Source organism: Micropterus salmoides, unplaced genomic scaffold, assembly GCF_014851395.1.
Source record: "Micropterus salmoides isolate LMB-PRFRI ecotype aquatic unplaced genomic scaffold, ASM1485139v1 Ms_hic_scaffold_11, whole genome shotgun sequence".
NCBI classification, from domain to species: Eukaryota; Metazoa; Chordata; class Actinopteri; order Centrarchiformes; family Centrarchidae; genus Micropterus; species Micropterus salmoides.
The window spans coordinates 16,102,355-16,123,289 of NW_024040152.1; the positions used below are offsets into that span (position 1 = coordinate 16,102,355).

At 39.3% G+C, this 20,935-nt stretch overlaps 1 protein-coding gene across 3 annotated transcripts; it reads left to right on the forward strand.

Moving 5' to 3' along the window:
- Window positions 1–808: 808 nt before the first annotated feature.
- On the forward strand, window positions 809–20,167 carry ca14 (carbonic anhydrase XIV). 3 transcript variants are annotated; one of them, XM_038711354.1, is made up of 13 exons: window positions 809–1,065; window positions 1,362–1,385; window positions 5,132–5,311; window positions 5,576–5,721; window positions 7,541–7,636; window positions 7,738–7,804; window positions 8,207–8,364; window positions 13,150–13,276; window positions 15,826–15,849; window positions 16,000–16,084; window positions 16,245–16,286; window positions 17,228–17,281; window positions 19,267–20,167. In XM_038711354.1, the coding sequence occupies exons 1-13, from the start codon at window positions 996–998 to the stop codon at window positions 19,376–19,378; spliced, it is 1,185 nt and encodes a 394-aa protein (XP_038567282.1). In that variant the 5' UTR covers window positions 809–995; the 3' UTR covers window positions 19,379–20,167. The 3 variants fall into 3 exon arrangements, with proteins under 3 accessions (XP_038567282.1, XP_038567283.1, XP_038567284.1); XM_038711355.1 differs by lacking the exon at window positions 16,245–16,286 and having other exon boundaries at window positions 811–1,065; XM_038711356.1 differs by lacking the exons at window positions 16,245–16,286; window positions 17,228–17,281 and having other exon boundaries at window positions 812–1,065.
- Window positions 20,168–20,935: the final 768 nt, after the last annotated feature.

A 20,935-nucleotide genomic window follows, 5' to 3' on the forward strand; every position in this document is an offset into this window, starting at 1 on the left:
AAAGAATAAAACATTCTGCTACATAAAATTGTCTTTATTGTTCAGACTTTTTGATCCCTTTTTTGTGAAATACAGTATAGTTTCGCCTGCTGAGCGAGTCACCCAATCAGAAGATCGGTGGTTCGATCCCTGACTCCTCGGGTCTGCATTTCGAAGTGTCCTTGGGCAAGATACTGAACCCCTATGTATGTATGTAATGAATGACTGCGTAGTGTAAAGTGCTTTGAATCAGTTTTTGATTGTTCGCCAAAACTTATTGTTTCATATGCCAGGCTCACTAGAGAACCACTTTCTATTGTGACATGAACCTTGTCTCTCACTTCATCTCCTCATGTCCATTATTTACTGTACGAGTAATAAAAATACCAGTAGAATAAATGAGATTAAGATCAGATGAAGTTTAGTGTCAAATTTAAGATCCCAGAAAGATTGAGAAACACATTGTCCATTTTAGCAACTCAGACACGTCTCAGATTGACACGTTAATTTCTCCTCAGTAATCTGTGCATTTTTCCATCATCTTTCTACCTTTCTCTTTTATTAAGTCTCTGTTACCCCTGCTGCCTAGTTTTTGTACCCCATTATTTAACCTCCTTCTCTAAGCCCTGGATTTTGTCTCTCTCTCTGTCCTCTCACCCTCTGTTGTAGCACCCTTTTTTTTTTTAGCAACTCTGAATTAATTCTCACTCATTGGTCCCTCTTTGTGGTCTCGTCTCTCCCTGATTTCTTTCCTCCTCTGTCCATTCTTTCTCTCTTTTCTTTTTATAGTTTTCTCTCCATCTGTCTGTTGCTGAGACCTGTTCTGGGTCCTGTATGCCTGAGTGGAGCCAGCTGGGAACATCCACACTCTAAACAGAGCTGTGGCAGGTAGGATCGTCCGACCCCGTCAGTCTCTCCCCCTTCCCTCTCTCTTTCTCTCTCTCTCTCTCTTACACTTGCTCCTCATCTCTCCGTCCACTTTTATTCATTTCTGTGTATGGGCAAGGAGGGCTAACATGGACTCTTTGGGTCTTTTAATCCTTCTAATACTTCTGTGTTTCCAGTGGACAGCTGCTCTTGCTGCTGGTAAGGTCTTAATTAACATAATAATCAGCATCATGTGAGATTTGAGCCATAGTAGTGGATCAGTAGTAAGATCCAGACATAACAACAACTGTAGTTAGGCATAAACGAGTTTAGAATTGTACCGGAATTTTATATTATTATGGCTGTAGGCTGTAGATTAGAAGTGATAAAAACACAACATTATAGACTGAGTGAAATATCTAATATTTTGTCTCAGTTACGATGCCACTGTGAACTTAAAGAAGGAGAACTGGCTAAAATAAGTGTGGTTTTTCATTTCTTTTATTATTTTTCAGAGGAAATTACCTGGAGCTACACTGGTAAGTTCGAGTTAAAGTTTCTAAATTTGTAAATCACGTGCATAATTCAAAGACGTATGTATGTAATGTTTAATCTGGGGCTACAGTATTGAGACCTTTATAGACCAGAAGCAAAATCCTGAAGTCAATTCTGTAATAAATAAGTGGAGACGTGTGATATGATTGATTTGTTTTTGTCCTGTCCAGGCAGTTTAATGTCTAATACAGGATGACATGCTTAGAAAAAATGCATGGACAAGTTTTCCTGAAAATGAATGAAACTGAATGAAATTACTCATACGCAGTTTTTTTCACCCCGACTTTACTGCACATTTAAACATGTATCTCCAAAACATTAATGACAGAGCTATCATACAAGCTTCTATATATTGGGTAGGATTTTTTCTTTCCCCCTCTCCCTCTGTTTTTCTCTGCTTCCCTTTCTGTCTGTATTAGTTACAGTTCAACAAGCTGGCATGAGCACAGCAGTCACACAGAGATGATGAAGGGGTGGTGGGAGATAGAGAGGAAGAAAGCAAGAAAAAAGGCTGAGATAAGAGAGGCAGGCAGAGGGAGGCAGGTGCAAGGCAAGGATGAGGGAGAGGGAGATGGGACGGGGTGAAGCATAAGCATACCAAATTGTGCTCTTATTGTTGGAGCGCACAATAACCTATGTGTTTATTGTGTTGTGGATGCACACTGGCTGTCTATGCTGTGGACAATGACATTGTGGAAATGAATAGGGCTCACAGACCACCACTCTCTGCATGTATTCAAGAGTGCAACACCAATGTACAGTACATACAGAATACACAGCAAACTGTGGAGGCTGTGCCTGGAGCAAACTGGTATTTATAGGCCATTTAGGCATTATTATAATGCACACGGGGGCAAGTGTGTTGGGCAGAAACAGGTGGTGCAATCTTAGACTAGTGACCACTATGTTGAGTGATGCATGTCTTGCATTCAGATGCGTTTAATTTGTTAATTTTCAAACAAAACGTCACTGGGATTTGTACACAGTCCATACAGCACCTGGATGAGTGTGTGTGTGTGTGAGGCATGTAGTGTGACACAGCATTGCACGATGTGGCCATTTGCTGAGCGGTTAGCTGAAGTGGAAAGTCCGTTTTGTTATGCACAACATTTTGTCACACGACGGAGCAGAATTACACGCTTTCAGAAATGCTTCTTACCACGAGAAATGAAAGACGGACAGTTATGTAAAGTAATCGAGGGAAAGTCGGTCTCACATTCCATCATTTCCTCATCATGCTCAGAGTGGGTGAATCTGTGTGAGTGTGTTTGTGTGTGTGTGTCTTTGTTCCTGGCTGTATTCAGGACAGGGAGAGCATGCTAGGGAGAGGTAGAGCAGGCGCAGAGGGTCAGGATTTTCGGCCTCCGGTTGCCATGGAGACTTCCATGACAACCAATGGCGGGGCAGCGGGACTCACTTTTGAAGTTGGGTTGTGGTGTGGGGCTTTGCTGTGGAGCAGAGAGGGGTTAGGGGGGCAGAGAACAGATTAGAAGTGCAAGGTGGGGGGTTTCAGGCAGTGAGAGAGGAGATGTGGTGTTTACATCCCTATACCTTTAATGCACTTATGAGCATGTTAAGAAGATTGTGTTACAAACAAACCATGATGGCTTACAAACATGTAACAGCAGGCTACTTGCAAAACATGCATCTGCGCACTTTCATTTTTTTTGCACACTACTGACAAATGTTTTTGTGTTTGAAAAGTGTCAGTGGTGGGCCTGTTTTCTAAAGCATTCCTCTCCTTGCAATTGAAATTCAGATAATCAGCTCACATGTCACTCTCCTTTTCTTTCTCTCTTTTTTTCTTACTTTCTTTTATTATGCAATTTGGGGAGACTAGGTTCTTTTTAACTCAGTGAACCAGAGCCTCAGTCTCTCTCATCTCCCTCTGTTACTTTCTCAATATTTCTCTTTTAATGAAATTCTTTTCACATCAATGGTTGTGTGATAAACTGGTGTTAATTTCCAAAACGTTTCTAAGAATTTGAAATATAGAGCATATTTTAATAAATATACAGTATTGACACACGTACATGAGCTGATATTAAATATTAGCAGTAGCCCATTTACTATGTAGATGTACAGAAAACTACATTTTTACATATTGCAGTCTAATCTTATGTTGTGCATCTTTCTAAAAGTGCAATTTATGTAAAACTGAGGTTTGAATTTAGTTTATGTCCAAATGCTGAATTTGTTATTTTGGAATCAAAGTCAAATGTTGTCAAGTTACATTTTTTACTGTGATTTTCCGATTATTTGTAATACATTTGAGAGCCATATAAAACTGTGATGGGAGGTTAATCCTCTGTGTTATGACCACAAAAACATTTCTACAAAATATTTTTCTGTTTTTGCCTGCCATGAAAAAAAGTCAGTATTCAGTTGTTAAAAATCTGGTTTTGGGATACAATAATTCCATCTATTTGCAAAGTCTGCAGGATTTTACACTAAACAAGACTAGGGTTTGTAAATAATTCCACTGCACGAAGAAAGGGACACTTGATTAAAGAATAATATAGAACATATTCATTTATATAAAGAGCTTTTATTATCTCATCCAAGTGTCAGACTTACTTAGTCAACTTACATCAAATCAATTTGTTTTATTTAAAAAAAAAACTATTATGTTGGTAATTTTGCATTAACCGTGACCAGATTTTAAAGGTGTTTATTAAGCTCAACAGCATTTCAGTTTTTTAGAGCTATACCTGTAAAGCTTATCTATTTCTGTAATGTAACTACAATTATACATACGATATCAAGATTGTATGTACAACCAAGGCTGGTAGAGATAAACTATTTACAAACACCAAACACTTTTAGTGTTGATAGTCTGATCAGAGCAGAGTTCATACAGTGGAACAAAACATATCAGTTGTGGTTAAAACTTGTGGTTAAACGGTATTGAGACGATGGTACGCGTGGTTATTGATACCCACTCCCCTCCATGTGTTCTCCTATGGAGACCAGCATTGAAGTCATATTGGAAAGATAGCACTATACTTCTATACTTCTTTATCACTGAATGAAGAACTGTGTGGATAAATGTTGGCAAGAAAATACTTAACCAAGGTTCATACTGAACACTGGAATCACAACTTTATGAAACGAGGTTTCAATAAACCTAATGGCTCAAACATGAAAAAGTTGTAGTCACAGATATTGAGGCTGATCAGTTAATTGAAATTTTAAAATTTTAAAATCGCAACATGGCCTACTGCAATTTCCAAATGGCAGGAGGAGCAATATTTGTTAAAGCTGATATGTGTCAATTACCATTTTAAATTAAATATTGTTGTGCTGCAGAGGTGTCCTATTCATATTCTAGAGACTTAAGAAAACATCTTTGGGACAGAATATGTTTTTCAATGAAAATGAGAATAATGAAATTAGCAGATTTGATTTGTAGGATCGCAAATCATATCGCAATTGTAATATCAGTCAAAATAATTTGATATTTTTTTCAAAATTGTTCAGCCCTAACAGTATATATTTTGTGTACATAAAAGGCTTTCATTGCCTCATTACGACCATTGTGAAAGCCTCAAACCATGCAGTTATACATTCAGCAATAAATTAACCACCAGGAACCAAAAGAGAACATAGAGGAATAATTGTTTTGTATAATTAGTGACTGATCAATGGAGGCTCTTCACTTGCTGACTGGGAGCCAGTGTACTGTGTGATTGGGTGACATCAGTGTTTCTGTGTTGTTCTCCTGTCAAAGGCTTGGTGGGTCAGTCTGAGTGGTCGCAGTATTTCCCTGACTGCGGTGGTACTTCTCAGTCCCCCGTTGATGTGGTGACCACCCTGACTAAATATGACTCCAGTTTGAGCCCACTGTCCCCGCTGGGCTACAGTCAACATGGCAACAAGCCCTTCACTCTGTACAATAACGGACACACAGGTAACTATAGCAGCCGGGTGATTCTCCTAATATGACCCTCTCCCATGTATCCAAGCAGCTTTACGGTTGATCTGTTTTTGCTGCACCATCCTCAATCATAACCTGGCAACACACTTTTTTAATCCCTGTTCATAAACTCAGGTAATTAGTTAAAATTTGAAGATTTTTCATAGTCATTTTTTAGGAAAATTGCACTCTCATCATATGCCTACCCAGTATTTCCCTGTCTGTTCTGTCTTCTTGTTTTACTCTTCTCTCCATCAGCGGTGATTGAGCTGCCAGAATGGATGGGACTGGCGGGTCTGCCCTGGCTCTTTACAGCTGTGCAAATGCACCTTCACTGGGGCAGCGGCGGCCAAGGTCACGGGGGCAGTGAACACACCATCAACGGACTGAGTGCAGATGCAGAGGTACCTTTAAACACAGCTCTCTGTAAACGGTAAAATCCACACAGGAATGTAAGACAAACTACAGCTAAGCTGCATTGTGAATTGAGTAAAGGGGCCGTCAAGGTCAAGCAGTGTGATAATAGTTTTTTAAAAAGTCAAGATTTTATACACAAGGATAAACTGAGAGTGTACCTCTTGTGATTATGATAATCAGACTGTTATAATTATGGGTGTGATGGACTGCAGGCTTTAGCAGTGTATGAATAATTTCTATAGGACACACACATCTACACACAAGGTGGAGAAGCTTCTATCGTATTGACATGAAAATGAATTTACATTCTTGTAAACAGGTCAGCAAGCAAAATTGTGTGAAAGCCTGATGCTATAATTATTACTACTAGTCCTATTATTATTATCATTAATGTTATTATTATGACTATAATTTTCAGTACCATTATTCATTTTCTGTCTGTACCTACCCTTTTACTGTTTGTATTTCTGTGTGGATATTGTGTTGGCTCTCTCTTACTTCCATCCGGTCGAAGGAGATAACCGACCACCCTGAGTTACGGTTCTGTTCAAGGTTTGTGTACCTGTTAAAAGGGAGTTTTTCCTTGCCTTTGTCACCAAGTGCTTTCTCATGGTGGGAATTGTTGGGTCTCTGTAAATAATATTACAAAGAGTATAGTCTAGACCTGCTCTATATGAAAAGTGCAATGAGTTAACTTTTGTTATGAATTGGTGCTATATTAATATAAGTAAAATAAAATTTAATTGAAAATATTCTGTTCACACAATATGTGATCGAATAAATAATAATACTCACTCCACAGCTGACAAAAGTCCTCAATAAATGCACTCTCTACTCCTGTTTAAGTAACATTTATTAAAATCTAAAGTGCCCAATGTTTTAGGAAATTACTTTAAATAAAAAAAAATTAAGACTTAAAAAAATTAAGTAAAATATTTGTGACCCCTAGAACTGCAACAGTTAATCGCAATCAATTAATAGCAACTATTTTGATAATTGATCAACTGTTTCAGTCTTTTTTCCAGCAGAAATTACCAAACATTTGCTAGTTCCAGCTCCTCACACACACACACACACACACACACACACACACACACACACACACACACACACACACAAATCTGTTACAGCTGAGTGAGCTTGGATCCCTGTTCTGGTTTAGTCTATGATAGGGATGGAAACACTGAACACACTGAACTCATGAGTCCTCTAGAGTAGGCTGAGAGAGGCATGCAGAGAGCAACAGTCGAGAATGTTTTGGGATAGATTTCCAAGGAGACCCAAAAGAGAGGAAGACATAAAACTTTTAAGTGGCCTTTGGAGGAAGGGGAAAAGATTGAGAAAGTGGAGAAGAATAGATTAAGATTAAGGAGGGACGGTAAGCCGTCTCAGCACCTCAGTGCCTGTCCATCTGTCAGTGTCCAGGTATGCCAACACACTATGGGTTGGAGAGGAAGAGGCCAGAGGGAATTTAAGCAGATTAAAAAGACAAACATCATGCAGAGTCAATAATATGATAAGAAGAAACATAAAATAAAATGAAGAAGAGGGCAATTATTAGTCCAAAAAAATGGAACCTGTCATGCGTGAGTGGTCTTATTACATAATGAGACAATTAATCTCTTTCTCATTCACATCAGTCTCCTCGTCGCTCTTTCCTTCAGTCATGCTCAGAAGTAAAACTGAGTTAGCACGCAGCTTTCCCTGTCCCTGCCTCTCCCTCTTTCTCTTTTTTTTAACCCTCAGCTGTCACGAGGAGAAAGCAGGACGTCTTTCTTGCTCTAATGGCGTTCTTCCTCTCTCCAGCTGCATGTGGTGCACTACAACTCTGAGCTCTACCCCAACATGTCCACAGCAATGACACAGAGGGACGGCTTGGCTGTTTTAGGAATTCTCATTGTGGTAATAAAACGATAAACAGTAGGAATATACACCATTATGAAGGAATCAGAGGAGTCATTGTTTTACACGTTTGCTGAAGTATTTAAGTTTTGGTTTCCCAGACAGGCGAGGAGACCAACCCGGCATTTAACAACATCTTCAACTACCTGAGCCGCATCAGACATGCTGGTAAGTCTACTTGAAACGTATAAACACACACTTCATTTACATTTTTTGTTATAAATCGAATTATGTTTGTTTTCTTCTTAAACAATGTTTTAAATGGTTAGTGAATAGCTTAAATCTTTTTCCATTTCCATGTTTGGATTCACTGAATTAAATGCAAAAGGGTCCTCCATGCTCTCCAGTCACAGTTCATGAATAGATATGATGAAAATATTTTTGTTCTAAAGAAAAACATAAAAAGAAAGATTGCTTTGAGCACTGAAGATACTGATGATGGCAACATGAAAACAGCACAGTTTTTTTCATTTGTGTGCTGCTACAGCTCGTTTGAATAAATTTGGCTCCAGCAGCAGTATCTACAACATCTCACATACCGTTTTCCCTCCTCCTTACACCCACTGGCAGATCAGAAGGTGTCCATCCCAGCCTTTGACATCCAGGCCCTTCTCCCTAACGACCTGGGACGCTACTATCGCTACAACGGCTCCCTAACAACGCCGCCCTGCTACCAGAGTGTGATCTGGACACTGTTCCATGAGAGAGTTCAGATCTCAAAGGCACAGGTAAAGCTTTCACCTAGACATTGATTTCGAACCTGAAGACAAACTGATCCAACATTAGGGGTGTGACGAGATTCACGCAATTTACATTTTTCACATGCTTTCAAGCCACACATTAATTTTCTTAAGCAGTGAAATACAAATGTATAACTGATAAGATCGAATCAACTCCGCCCTGCTGATGACACATCGGCGTACTGTTATCAACCGTACCGTTCGTGCTCTGAGTCCAAACAGCTGTGACGAGTGGTTACGTAGCTGGTAGAGTTTTGCAACATAAACATCTAAAAAATTAAGCGCAAGCTTTCACTGTTTTGGACTGTGAGCTGCACTTCATCAGAGCTGCAGAAGTTAACGTGTGTGTGGATTTGTGGTGAGATTTCTGCCTGATCAAAAGTGTTTTAGTTACTTTCGGTTTCACATGCAACATGCAGTCCCAAACTGCGTCGGTCAAACGGTCTGACGGGGATGACGTTACTTCCAGTGTATTAATAATGTAGTGCACCTCAGAGTAAAGGGCAGGTAGACTTCTCCTCATATGATGACATTCTCGTGTGACGCCCTGTGGGGTCATGTGTGGGGCATGGCCAATCTCTATCCCTTGCAGGAGAAGAGCTGACACTGATTGCAGTAACTCTGGGCTCCTGGGCTAATTGCCCTGTAGAGTATTTGTAAGGCCTTATTCTCATTCTCAGGAAGGTCGCTGCTGGGTTGAGGACACGGACCTCCCTGCCAACTACCCTCTATTTCCCTCCACAGGTTCCACCTTTGCCTTGGTTTCTGGACATGCTGTTTTAGTTGTAGTTATTGTTCCTTGCACATTACAACACCCTTACACACATTTTCCATGCATCCATCATCCTGCCCTGACATGACTGAAACCACTAATTCACACCCCATACTTTATCACCTTTTCTTTGAAACAATTCTTAATTTGGATTGTTTTGAGTTAAATATATTTTGTTAGATATTTACCATGGTGCGTCTCTTTTTTGTTGTGGGCTTTTGAGCCAGTGCATAACACTCGTTATATTCTGACTTTTTTCTGGACATGTCAGAGAACCCAGATTTGTGGGAGAGATTCTGAATGTGCAGAAAGTTTTGAACATGAGACGAAAACCTGCTGAAACACAGGAGCTACAGGAGAAACAGATCTGAAAGCAACACAGAATGCCTGAGAGCTGCACTGCATTATATTCAATTATAGTTAGGCTATAGATTTTGAATCGTCACCTGCCACCTGAATTTTGTGTTTCTCTTTATATAAATTAAAAAAATATGAAAACTAAACTGGTGCAGAAAAATTCACCGTTTTAGGAAATAAAGTGTTTAATACTCAAAAGTTTCATATAATTTAGCATTAAAGATTTCTTAAAAATAGGGTTAAAGTTTCGTCTTGTCTCGATCTCGTGGGTTAAGTGTCTCGTCACACCCCTATCCAACATGCATTGAAATGTTATCTAATGCCTAAGTAAAGGTGAACACAGCTGGTATTGGTCTCACAGAGACAGGTAATGTGCAGATTTTCACTCTCTACAACAGACAACATAAACCAAAGCAGTGACACTCTAATACATTTATGACATTATTTGTCCGTTTCAACCTGCAATTACTAATTATTGGCCTCATAAATTGTATTCTTGAGTTCATGTGCTGTATTCTCAAATCACCAAAGAGCATATCATTCCACAATGTCTAAATTGGATAATCCTACGTTGTTATAAGAAGTGAAAGAACTGGATATTCTCTCATCAATCATTCCCAAACGAAAGTAGAGCTGGAGATACGGTACTTAAATGTGCATTGAGTGCATTCCTGTTTTTAGGATTGGATGCAATAAGTATCCACCTGTTGTATCAGCTTACAGTGTAGGAAGTTTGTAACAACTGATATACCGATATAATGATATTGATATCAGTGCTTCTGATGCCTCTCAAATGGACCTGGGCCCTTTGGAACCCTATGTTAAGTCTGTTGCAACAAACTTTGGCGTTATAATGGATTGTGATTTTAAACTGGAGAAAAAGATAAATTCAGTTGTGAAAGCTAGTTTCTTTCAACTTAGCCAGTTGGTGACTACCAGCTATTTGCCTCTATTTCCAGGAAAAACACCTAAAATAATATCCAAAATGAATCAGAAAAAATCCTCAGCCATTAGATGCATAATTCTGGTCTGCTTTGATAGGTCAGAAACTAAAAGTGAACCTATTTATTTTGCTATTAAAGAGTAAATGGAGATGCAATAAAAGGAAGATGTGATATTTTTGTGTTCGCCTGTTAGAAAATCTATATTTTAATAGCAATAACACCATCAAAACCATCATCCAACTCATTATAATGCATCTGAATATCTTCTAATACACCTGGAATACAACTGGAACTGTACATTTGATGAAAATAAAATAATAAAAAAAATATATATAACACTTATTACACAATCTTTCAAAAATATACCAGACAAATGTCCATGTTATGGCCATATTTACTGTTTATATGTTCACTGGTATTTGGAGTTTTCTTCAAAACACAATTTCTGTCCATATAACCACGTACCCAATAACGTAAAGCTTCCAAAAAATTGAAATATTGATAAAAACAGTGAACATTCATCAACATTCCTATGACTGAGTGAACTCCCATGCTCCCATATGGGCCCATAATTTGAGAACAGATAAGAACATCCTACAGGGGTGTAAGTAGGCTATATCTCTTCGTCTTGAGTAGAAGAATCATTTGATAAATTGGATGTCTGTGTAATTACAACGAGTCAGTCAGTCGACAACGATAAAAAACATCTGTTCCAAAGCAACACTTTTCCTCTCCTGCAGTTTTAGGCGAACCAAAACTCAGAGAGAGCTTAGTGTCACGGTTTGTGTGTGGTGAAGCATGTTGTAGGAGATGCAGGACACGTTGTGTGGAGCAGGTATAGTTCAAAAGTTTAATTAAACAAAAGGCAAGCACACTTACAAACAGAGTGGCTGAATCCAAAAATAACATAGTCCAAGAAAACAAAGGTGATCCAACAGAAAAATCCAGAAACAGGTGTGTGATACAAAATCCAAAGAACAGGCAGGAAACAAGCACGACAAGACAAAGCATATGCAAACAACAGTGACCGGACAGGGAATGAACAGAAACACCAAACATTTAAACACAGGGACTAACGAGCAAGGCGGGAGCAACACAGGTGACCGGGATGACCCTAATGAGGCAGGCAGAGAGACAGCATGGAAAACAGAGACAAGCAGGCAGGCAGAGAGACAGCAGGGGGGAACAGAGAGACACTCACAGATGCAAAACACAAGACCATACATTAACTGGAACTCAAAGTATTTAGTGGACAAGCAAGCAGAGGAATTACTGGGGAAACAGACACAAGCAAACAGATCACAAATAAACACCAACAAGGAACACAGACTGAAGCAAGGATAAAACAAAACTCAGAGCAGACATGGGCAAAACACAGAAGTACACAGACCAGGAATAAACACTAAAGACATGAACTAAGGTACAGGACTAAGAACTAAAGACAAAACTAGGAACTAAGATACGAGACAAGACAGATATGAAGTAACTTAAAGATGCGGATGAATGAAATAATAAAGGCTACACAGAGACTAAAGCAGAATGAACAAAATCAGATTAATTAATGAAACTGGTAGAGAACATAAATGACACCTAACAAACAGAGAAACCAAAATCAAAACACAGAGAAGACATGGCCAAAATAATATAACCCAGACCAGCTCAGGACAGGATCGTGACACTTAATACCGCAATATCCAATATGGCGGCCGGAATTATTTTTGTCAGCAGCTGAGTTTTTGGACTGAAAACAACAAAAGAAGTCACTGGTTGAAACTGTATATGTATATTGGTGCATTTGTTATTATTATCCAGCTAATAACTCTGTGAGTTTGGTGATTTGAGTGAAATTAGAGTGGTCGGACGGCGGTGTAGGATGAGATCGGAGATATCTAGAAGGCAATAACTGCAGCCAGAGGCTTATATTTATATTTCAAGAGGCTTATATATGCATTTATCACAACCCGCCTTGATTATTGTAATTGCTTACATGTAGGTGTTAGCCAGGCCTCTCTCTCTTGACTACAACTTGTTCAAAATGCTGCCGCTCATCTCCTTACTGGAACTCATAAGCGAAATCACATCTCCCCTGTTCTTGCCCCCCTTCACTGGCTCCCAGTTCATTTTAGGATTGATTTTAAGATTCTATTGTTTGTTTTTAAAGCCCTTCACGGGCCAGCTCCAGCTTATATTGCTGATCCATTGAAGCCGTCTGCTCCTTCAAAGTCATTAAGGTCTGCTGACCACTTACTCCTTGTTGTCCCTAAAACACGGCAGAACAGGGGGGATCGAGCTTTCTCAGTCTCGGCCCTGAGACTGTGGAATGAATTGCCTCTTCATGTCAGGCGTGCCCCCAGCCTTCCAGTTTTGAAATCACAATTCATCTCTATTCCTTGGCTTTTAACCCAGTATGAGAGTTGCAGGTTGCTATTTTATGGCCGATTATTTTATTGATTAATTGTTTTATTCATTGATTGATTCATGTCAATGTACAGCACTTTGGTCAACCTGGTTGTTTTTAACTGTACTTTATGTACAATAAAATTGGACTGGAATGCAGATATTAAATTTACAGAACAGACACTTCGACATTTGAACTGAATCAATTTACTCAGTGACTTTTACTATATTTGGAGCTACTTTGATTGGGCCCCCCCTTCATCCCTCTACCTTTCACCTGTACACTTCACCTCTACACTGCAGCTGCTGAAGATGGAGACGATACTTTACTCCAGTAAAGCTGAAGATCTGGACAGGATACTGCTGCAGGACAACTACCGCACAACACAGCCGCTCAACCACAGGGTCATCTTCACCTCCTTCACTGCAGGTTAGACAGACCGAGCATGTAGGAAGAGATCATTCATCGCTACAAAAAGTGACACCCACTCTCCCATGTTGACTGCTGACATGAAAGAAGCCAGAAGACATTTGTCTATAGATTACTTATTTATATTATTTTGTAAGTGTAATATATGCAGCAGTGGAAGAAGTAATCTAGAACTAAGTAGAACTAATACCGCACTGTACAAACAGTATTTGTACAGTGCGGTAAATACTAAGTACTGAATGCAGAAAAATGGACCCCGTGACTGTGATACCATTATACCATTAGATTGTTATTACATTTGCAGTCATGTAAAAGCTGGATTTTAATTCTGTAGTTAGTTGAGGTGATGTTTGTTTTGTTCAACCAATTGTCCAACATTAACATTATTAACAATAATGAATGTTTTTTTTTATCTTATAATTAGGGGGCCTAAACATACTCGAGATCTCACCAAACTTTGCACATAATTCAGACGCAATTCAGATACAGATTTCGTATTTTATGGGTTTCGCATAAGGGCCTGGCAAAATGGCTCGCTAGCGCCCCCTACAGAACAGCCCCCGGACAAAGTTTCACCTACGTGTATGAAATTTCAGTGGCTCACATCTGCACCAAATTTGATATGTATAATAAGAGTCCCGCCGTGAACACATCCATATACCAATTTTCACTGAAATTAGTAGCGCCACCTGCTGGCAACAGGAAATGACACGTTTTACGCTGTAATGTACTACTCCTAGCGGGTTGGACCTATCAACTTCCAAACTGTCCCAGAAAACCCTTAACACATTGATGAAGCCATGTTGTAAAACTTGTGAGTTTGCAAGTTAATAACGTGAGGGTAGAGTGGCGGCAAAATTCCATGCTTCACCACGACACAGGAATTTGTTGTAACTTGACTGTACAAGGTCAGATCTGTACCAAATTTTACACATTTAATAAGAGTCCTGCCCTGAACACATGTACATGCCAATATTCATTCAAGATTTAACGAAGCAGCCCCCGTGGCCCGTTTCACCTACATGTATGAAATGTGGCACATGTATCATGTCCAGACGTACCAAAAAGCCTCTTGGAGCGATGCCCTAAACCCAACAGGAAGTTGGCCATTTTGAATTCTATGGTAATTTTTGGATGATTTACTGGCTCCGTACTTTTACGAACTCTTCCTAGCGAGTGAAGTCTGACCGACTTCAGATTTTCCTTGTCTACTCTAAAGCCCTTGATGATTGAAAGTTGTACAAACGGTGGGTTTTTGTGAAACGGCGTGCCCATGGCTTGGCATCCAAAATCGATGATTCGCCATGAAAGAGGAGGTTGTTTTAACTTCAGTGTACATGCTCACATCTGCACCAAACTTGACATGCTTGATAACTGTCCCGCCTCGAACACATCTACATGTTCAGTTATAGTCATAGTGCGAAGTGCTATGCTATGTAGTGCCACAAAGGGGACACAGGAAGTGACAATTAACACGTTTGTGCAACGTCCGAAGCCCATGGCAAATTTACAGCCACACCGGCAGAATCTGCGAGTGTGCTACCCGTGCGAGGGCCCACCCAACGCTGCTTGCAGCTGTAATTATATAATTACAATCAGTCAGCTAATTGTCCCAGCTCTACGTGTATGAACTGTTGGGTAGTTTAATTTATAATATAAAAGCATAATTTATAAGCTCTATGTATGTTTTTTATGCAAAAATATTTATTTATAAAAGTAGAAAGTAGCATGAAAAAAAAAATTTAATATTTAATTAAAAGGTACCTCAAAGTTGTACTTAAGTGCAGAGTAAATGTACTTAGCTACATTCGATCACTGAATATATGATTAGGATGATCTTTAGAGTTTATCCTTTCAGATTGCACAAATGTGAATATTCAAAAGGTCCCAACTCCAATGTTTCACCCCAACAGCACGTACACACACACACACGTGCATACATTGTGGGATTGTAATGCAAGCATGCTGCTCATAACGCAAACCACAATAACAAGCCTTTTTTTTTTAGCACGACCCATACAGAGAGTGAAAAGTGGAATGCGGAGAGAAATGGGACTATGCAGGATTACCGGTGACTTTGTCTGAGGGAAAGAGCCTTTGGATAGAGAGAGAGACAGAAATAAAGGGGAAGTGGTAGAAAGGCAAGGGAGCGGTGTTTGTTTGCGAGCTGATTAGAGAAAAGGATTTGCAAAGAAACGAAACACTCACTCCATTGTTATCACGCGAGTCTAACTGAGAAAAAGGGAGAGGAAAAAGAGACACAGAGAAGTGAAAGAGGGACACAGAGTGGAAGACAAAGACAAAGGAGAAAGAATCTGTGTTCATTGTGTTCAAGTGCTCATTGTAGTGAGTGACTGAACTGGAAGGCCTGTGGTATCAGCACTGCTGTCAAAGGCAGCAAGACTGACTAGACATAACATTTTCAAACAGCTGAACAGCAGATTCCACTGAGATAAACCAACAAATAAATGTGTATGAACTGTGAGACAGAAAGATCAAATCTGCCGTGATTTTTCTAATGATTTATTCAATCTTATGTTTTGTTGTAGAATCAGGGAAGGAGCTCTCTTCTGGTAAGACCGCATGAGATTTGCCCTCACGTTTACTGTCTGTCCGATGCTACTGATGATCACGAATAATACTTTAAATAATTTAACTGCTCTACTTAATTGCAGTATTTCCCTTCATCTTTCATGGCCTGTTTGTGTTTTCCCCCTTTGCAGGTGAAGTCACAGCTATAGTAATAGGAGTGATGTGTGGCTGTGTAGGTCTGGCAGTAATAATTCGCTTCATCGTGAAGACAATACGGTAAGGAATTTTGCTGTGTTGCTCAGTCATGTCACAGCAGACACTGACCACCAGTCTGCTGTTGCTCTGGTTTAACCGGGCGATCTGCAGAAACCGTTGGGAGCTGTCACTGTGGGAGTATCCGGCCTCTTCTCATTCTCCATCTCCTATCTCTTGGCAGATTTTTTACACTCCTCCACCATGAAACAGTCGTGGTAAACAGGTGGTTTACCTGATCTTGTTACTGACAAGGATGCACAACCCGCACTGACAGTGTTGTTTTTGTGATTTCTTCTTCTCGTTGTGCTTGACAGATATCCTTAAGCGCAGATCTTGGATCATGATAAATAATGGATTACTAAAGAAAACTGGGAATATAAATGTTTTAATCTATACTGAAATACCATTTTATTTTACAAAAACCTAAAGAGCCATGTACACTACAGGGACATGTATGATTTATGTTCAAAACCTGATAGAAAATAAAGTCTCTCCTCTTTGTAAGGTTTCACTACAAATGTTTAACGAAACCCCTAAGATCAGCGCTAAGGATAATCTGATTCAATGACCTCTAATGCAATAACAATGGCTGTTTCCCAAAATGTGCTATATAATTTATATATATTATCTATAATAATACTGTTTTTATTTTATCTCATAATTTCCACCTATTAATGATGTGGTGGGTTTCCCCTTGTGACCCACCAGTCAGTAATTTAACCTTTCCACTGCTTTAATCAGGGGTTCCCAAAGTTCCCATAGACTGTATGATCCCATAGATATATGTGATTTATGTTATCTCAGAGTCTTGTGTCTTAAGGACAGAAATAGGATCTTCATAGTCGAATATGTACGTAGCTGTAAAGAACTGAATTAATGTTTAAAAAAGGCTACAGGGACACACACACACACACACACAACACACACACATACACACATACACACACACACACACAAACACACACACTTTGGCAACCACTGGCTTTCTTAATGTCATTCGACCGTGTGCAATTACTTTAAAATGTCACCTCCAGTCCCTCTAGCTAATGAGAGCGGAGGAGGGAATGACTTTTGAAATGTTTGCACACAGCCTCTTTGAAATGTTGAATCCAAGATTTTCTTCCTGTTTCTGGTCATGTGATTCTGTCTTTTGATCTGCGACAGCTCTACCTCTAGCTGGGACGTCCTACCCAGTAACCGGCCTGCTCCCATGCCAAGGTCACCGTTCAAAATCATAACCTTTGACCTCAAACCCTTAACACTGACGTCTAAGAGTTAGATTCCTGATCACCTCTCTTTGCTTTAACCACCTATTCATAGTGACTTCTCCTCCTGGGCTAGACTTTAACCCCTTTAGTATTATATATTTACATATAAACTTTCAGGTAAGCCATAGGAAATTCCCAGAGTGTCACCTGTGTTTACAAATTCTTTAACGTCAGTAAATACTAATCAGAATAATAATAAAGTTTTAAGTGTTTTGACAGCTGGCTATTGATACAGTGCACCTACAGTGTAACCTGCAATGTTCACTGGACGCAGATGTGACACATTCTGGCTCTATCGTGGCTAAAGCATGAAAACATGAAACATGTCAGCAAAACTATATTGGAAAAGTGGCTGCTGAAGAAAGATGCTTTACTTTTAAAATGCCTCCAGAGGACATTCAAACCACAATGGAGACATGATGCAGCCACATCCAGTGGACATCCGCGTTAACACACTTCTTCCCTCTTGTATTTATCTTTGTATTTATCCTTAATTATCATATAACACGTCTCGGTCTTCGTGGGCTAAAACACGGCTTGTGTTTATAATAATAATAGTTTATTTGTACACCAACATTACACAGTGCTTTACAACGAACACATAAAACGTAACAATAAAATACACAGGAATGTATGAGTAAACAGGCATGACGAAGAACTTAAAAACAATGAATGATTAAAAACCATGAATAAAATGGCTACAGGCATGAGGAGCATAAAAAACAGAAAGCTGCTTCTCCATGTTTTGTTATTGTGAAGTAAAACTGCATGCAGCCGTGTCTAGAGGTCTAGGGTCTAGCAGGTTCATGCCTTTGAAGGAGGTCATTGATATAAATTGGTCCTAGCCCATTTGAGTGCCTTATAAACAAGCAACAAAACCTTAAACTTGACTCTTTCATTCACTGGAAGCCAGTGAAGTGATCTCAAAACTGGAGTGATGTGATCAAATTTTCTAGTCCTGGTTAAAACTCTAGCTGCAGCTGTTGTTGAGAGGCCTGTGAAAACGCTGTTACAACAATCCAGTCTACTAAAGATGAATGCATGTATGATTTTCTCAAGGTCCTCCTTGGACATGAGATTCTTGATTTTTGAGATATTTTTTAGGAGATAAGCTGTAATGGTTTTGATGTGGCTGTTAAAATTTAATTCTAAATCAATAACTATACAGAGGATCTCAGGCTGCGTAGAGGTTGGTAAGATAACTGCACTTCAGATACGTATTCTGGGGCCAGGCCACGTAGGGCTTTAAAAGTAACACGTAAAACCTTACAATCAATCCTAAAACAAATGGGCAGCCAGTGTAAGGTCATTAAAGTTGGAGTAATCTGTTCTCTGTTCCTGTTTTTTGTTTGCCGCAGTCAGCACAATTTGGAGTCTATTAATTGATTTCTGATTTATACCCATTTAAAGACCATTACACCATGAGGAGATAAAAGCATGAATAATAGTTTAGCCGTCACCTATTCTGGTAGGTATCCTAGTTGATAGCAGCATGGCTGGATGGTGTGCTTCTCAAAAAGTGAGGTTAGTGGCAAAGAGCACATCCAGGTCTCCTGACATTTTGGCTTAACATTAATTGACTGGGGACCAAGAGAGGCCTGGATGCTAGGATGCAGTTTGTCTAATCGTGAGGATCTCAGTTTTATATAGTTTTAATTTAAGCAAATTTGCTGACATCCATTTTTTATTTTATATCTACAAGGCAATTTGCAAGACTGGGGAGGTTTGGAGTCTTAAATCATCTCATGCTGGTTAATGAACAACATTTAGGGTTCCGCTAGTTATTTTGTAGCACACTAGAGCTAAAGTAAACTTATCTACGACCTTACATGTGTACCTTACCAAATGAGGACCTCTGCTGGATAACATAACAAACTACAAACTGCAGCATACCGGATGACTCATTAGGACTGACTCTTCCCTTTGATGTTTCAGGATGAAGGAGACAGAGAAAGCAAACGAGAAGAAACAAGACATGGCTCTGAACACGACTTCTGAAGGAGAAAAGAAAGAAGAGCCGTCACTGTCTCCTCAGACTGAGCCCTAGCTGATGGCAGCTTGTTCAGATGCTCGGAAATACGCTCTCTTCTTCCCTCCTGCCAATGATTTATATCACTGATCCGTGTCTCCCCACGGGCAAAACATGTTTTCAGTCATCAGTTACAAAAGGCAACAGGAGAAACCATTGGATATAGTAAAACTGGACAAATCACCTGCTGCCCCGATCACTTAACTGTTACTGTTGTTTTTTTTCTCCATCCAAATTCAGTGATCTTAGCAGTCTTGGTACCAGACATTTTTGCAGTTTGGACTTAAAAATGTCACTTTGCTGCCTCTGAGTCGTATGTTTGCTCCGGCAACACTTGGGATGCACGAGTGCTCATGTAAATACTTTATAGGATATATTTTACATCATTTGGCTGTTCTTTCAACTTTTTCATCCTGCCTTCAAACACAAGCACAATGCACTGTAAGAAATGTAAAAAACTTATGAAATGTTTACTCGCAAACTTCCTACCCAATGTAATATTATTATTTTCTTTTGCCCCAGGACTTGAGTATTGGACACAAATTTGGTATTAAACCACACAGCAGGTCCTTTTAAATGAATTAAAATCTATTATATAGGTCTTAAGGGATTTAAAGTGTTTAGTATAAATGGATGCTGTCCAAACAGTAACAGCTCTGAAGTCAATGTAGTTATATTTATGTACATGTTAATTCTATTGGAAAGAAATTATTTGTGGTGTCCTATTTCGCCTAGATTGATTTAATGCTGTATATAATGCGTCATCATGGGCGCCTCATAAAATAAAATCCTTGAATGGTAACCTCACCTGCTTTCATTTCTTCATTGTGTGTGTGACAGTATCTGGATCATGTTAGATGCAAAAGTCACCGCCTTATCCCTAAAACGTTTGGATGCATCCTCTACGGCTGCAAAAAACCCCAAACAACTAGGAAGAAGAACAACAAGAAGTTAACAGTCAACAGGCTGCGACAGATCACTCCAGTCTTTCAGAAACAAAGTTAAGTATGTTTGCACACCTGCTGCAGGGAAGGTAGTGCAGAGGAGGGGAATTTGATATTTGATAAATTAACACTACAAGCCCACAGTTGCAGTTTACATCAAGTATATAATTTAATGTAAACTAGTTTAATACCAAAATGAGTTGATTACTCCCTGAACTGATGCAGAAACCAGGATGTAGAGTACTTCACATGTTGTCTAAGTTTTTTTAAGAGTGGGAGCTACTGCATCAGTAATAACAAATTTACCTTCATCTCTATAGGCAGTGAATTTGGCACCTGCATTGTCAGAGATGTTACCAGAGTCAGGTACTGTATGTTGGTGGGATAGGTCTTTCACATGGACAGAGTGCAGAAACTCAGACTTTGAGGGAAAGTCTCAGTCCTGTAGCTGGATTTCAGGGAAAATCTAAATGAAGAAGGGAAGCACTCCTTTTACTATTCCTGCCCTATTGTTCTTATCACTATGTTTCCTTGTCTTATCTTCCTTATGTCCTATTGAACATATTTGTTATACTCTATTGTGATCCTTGTTCTTATATTCTGTATTTTACCCCCCTGTATCTTATTACCT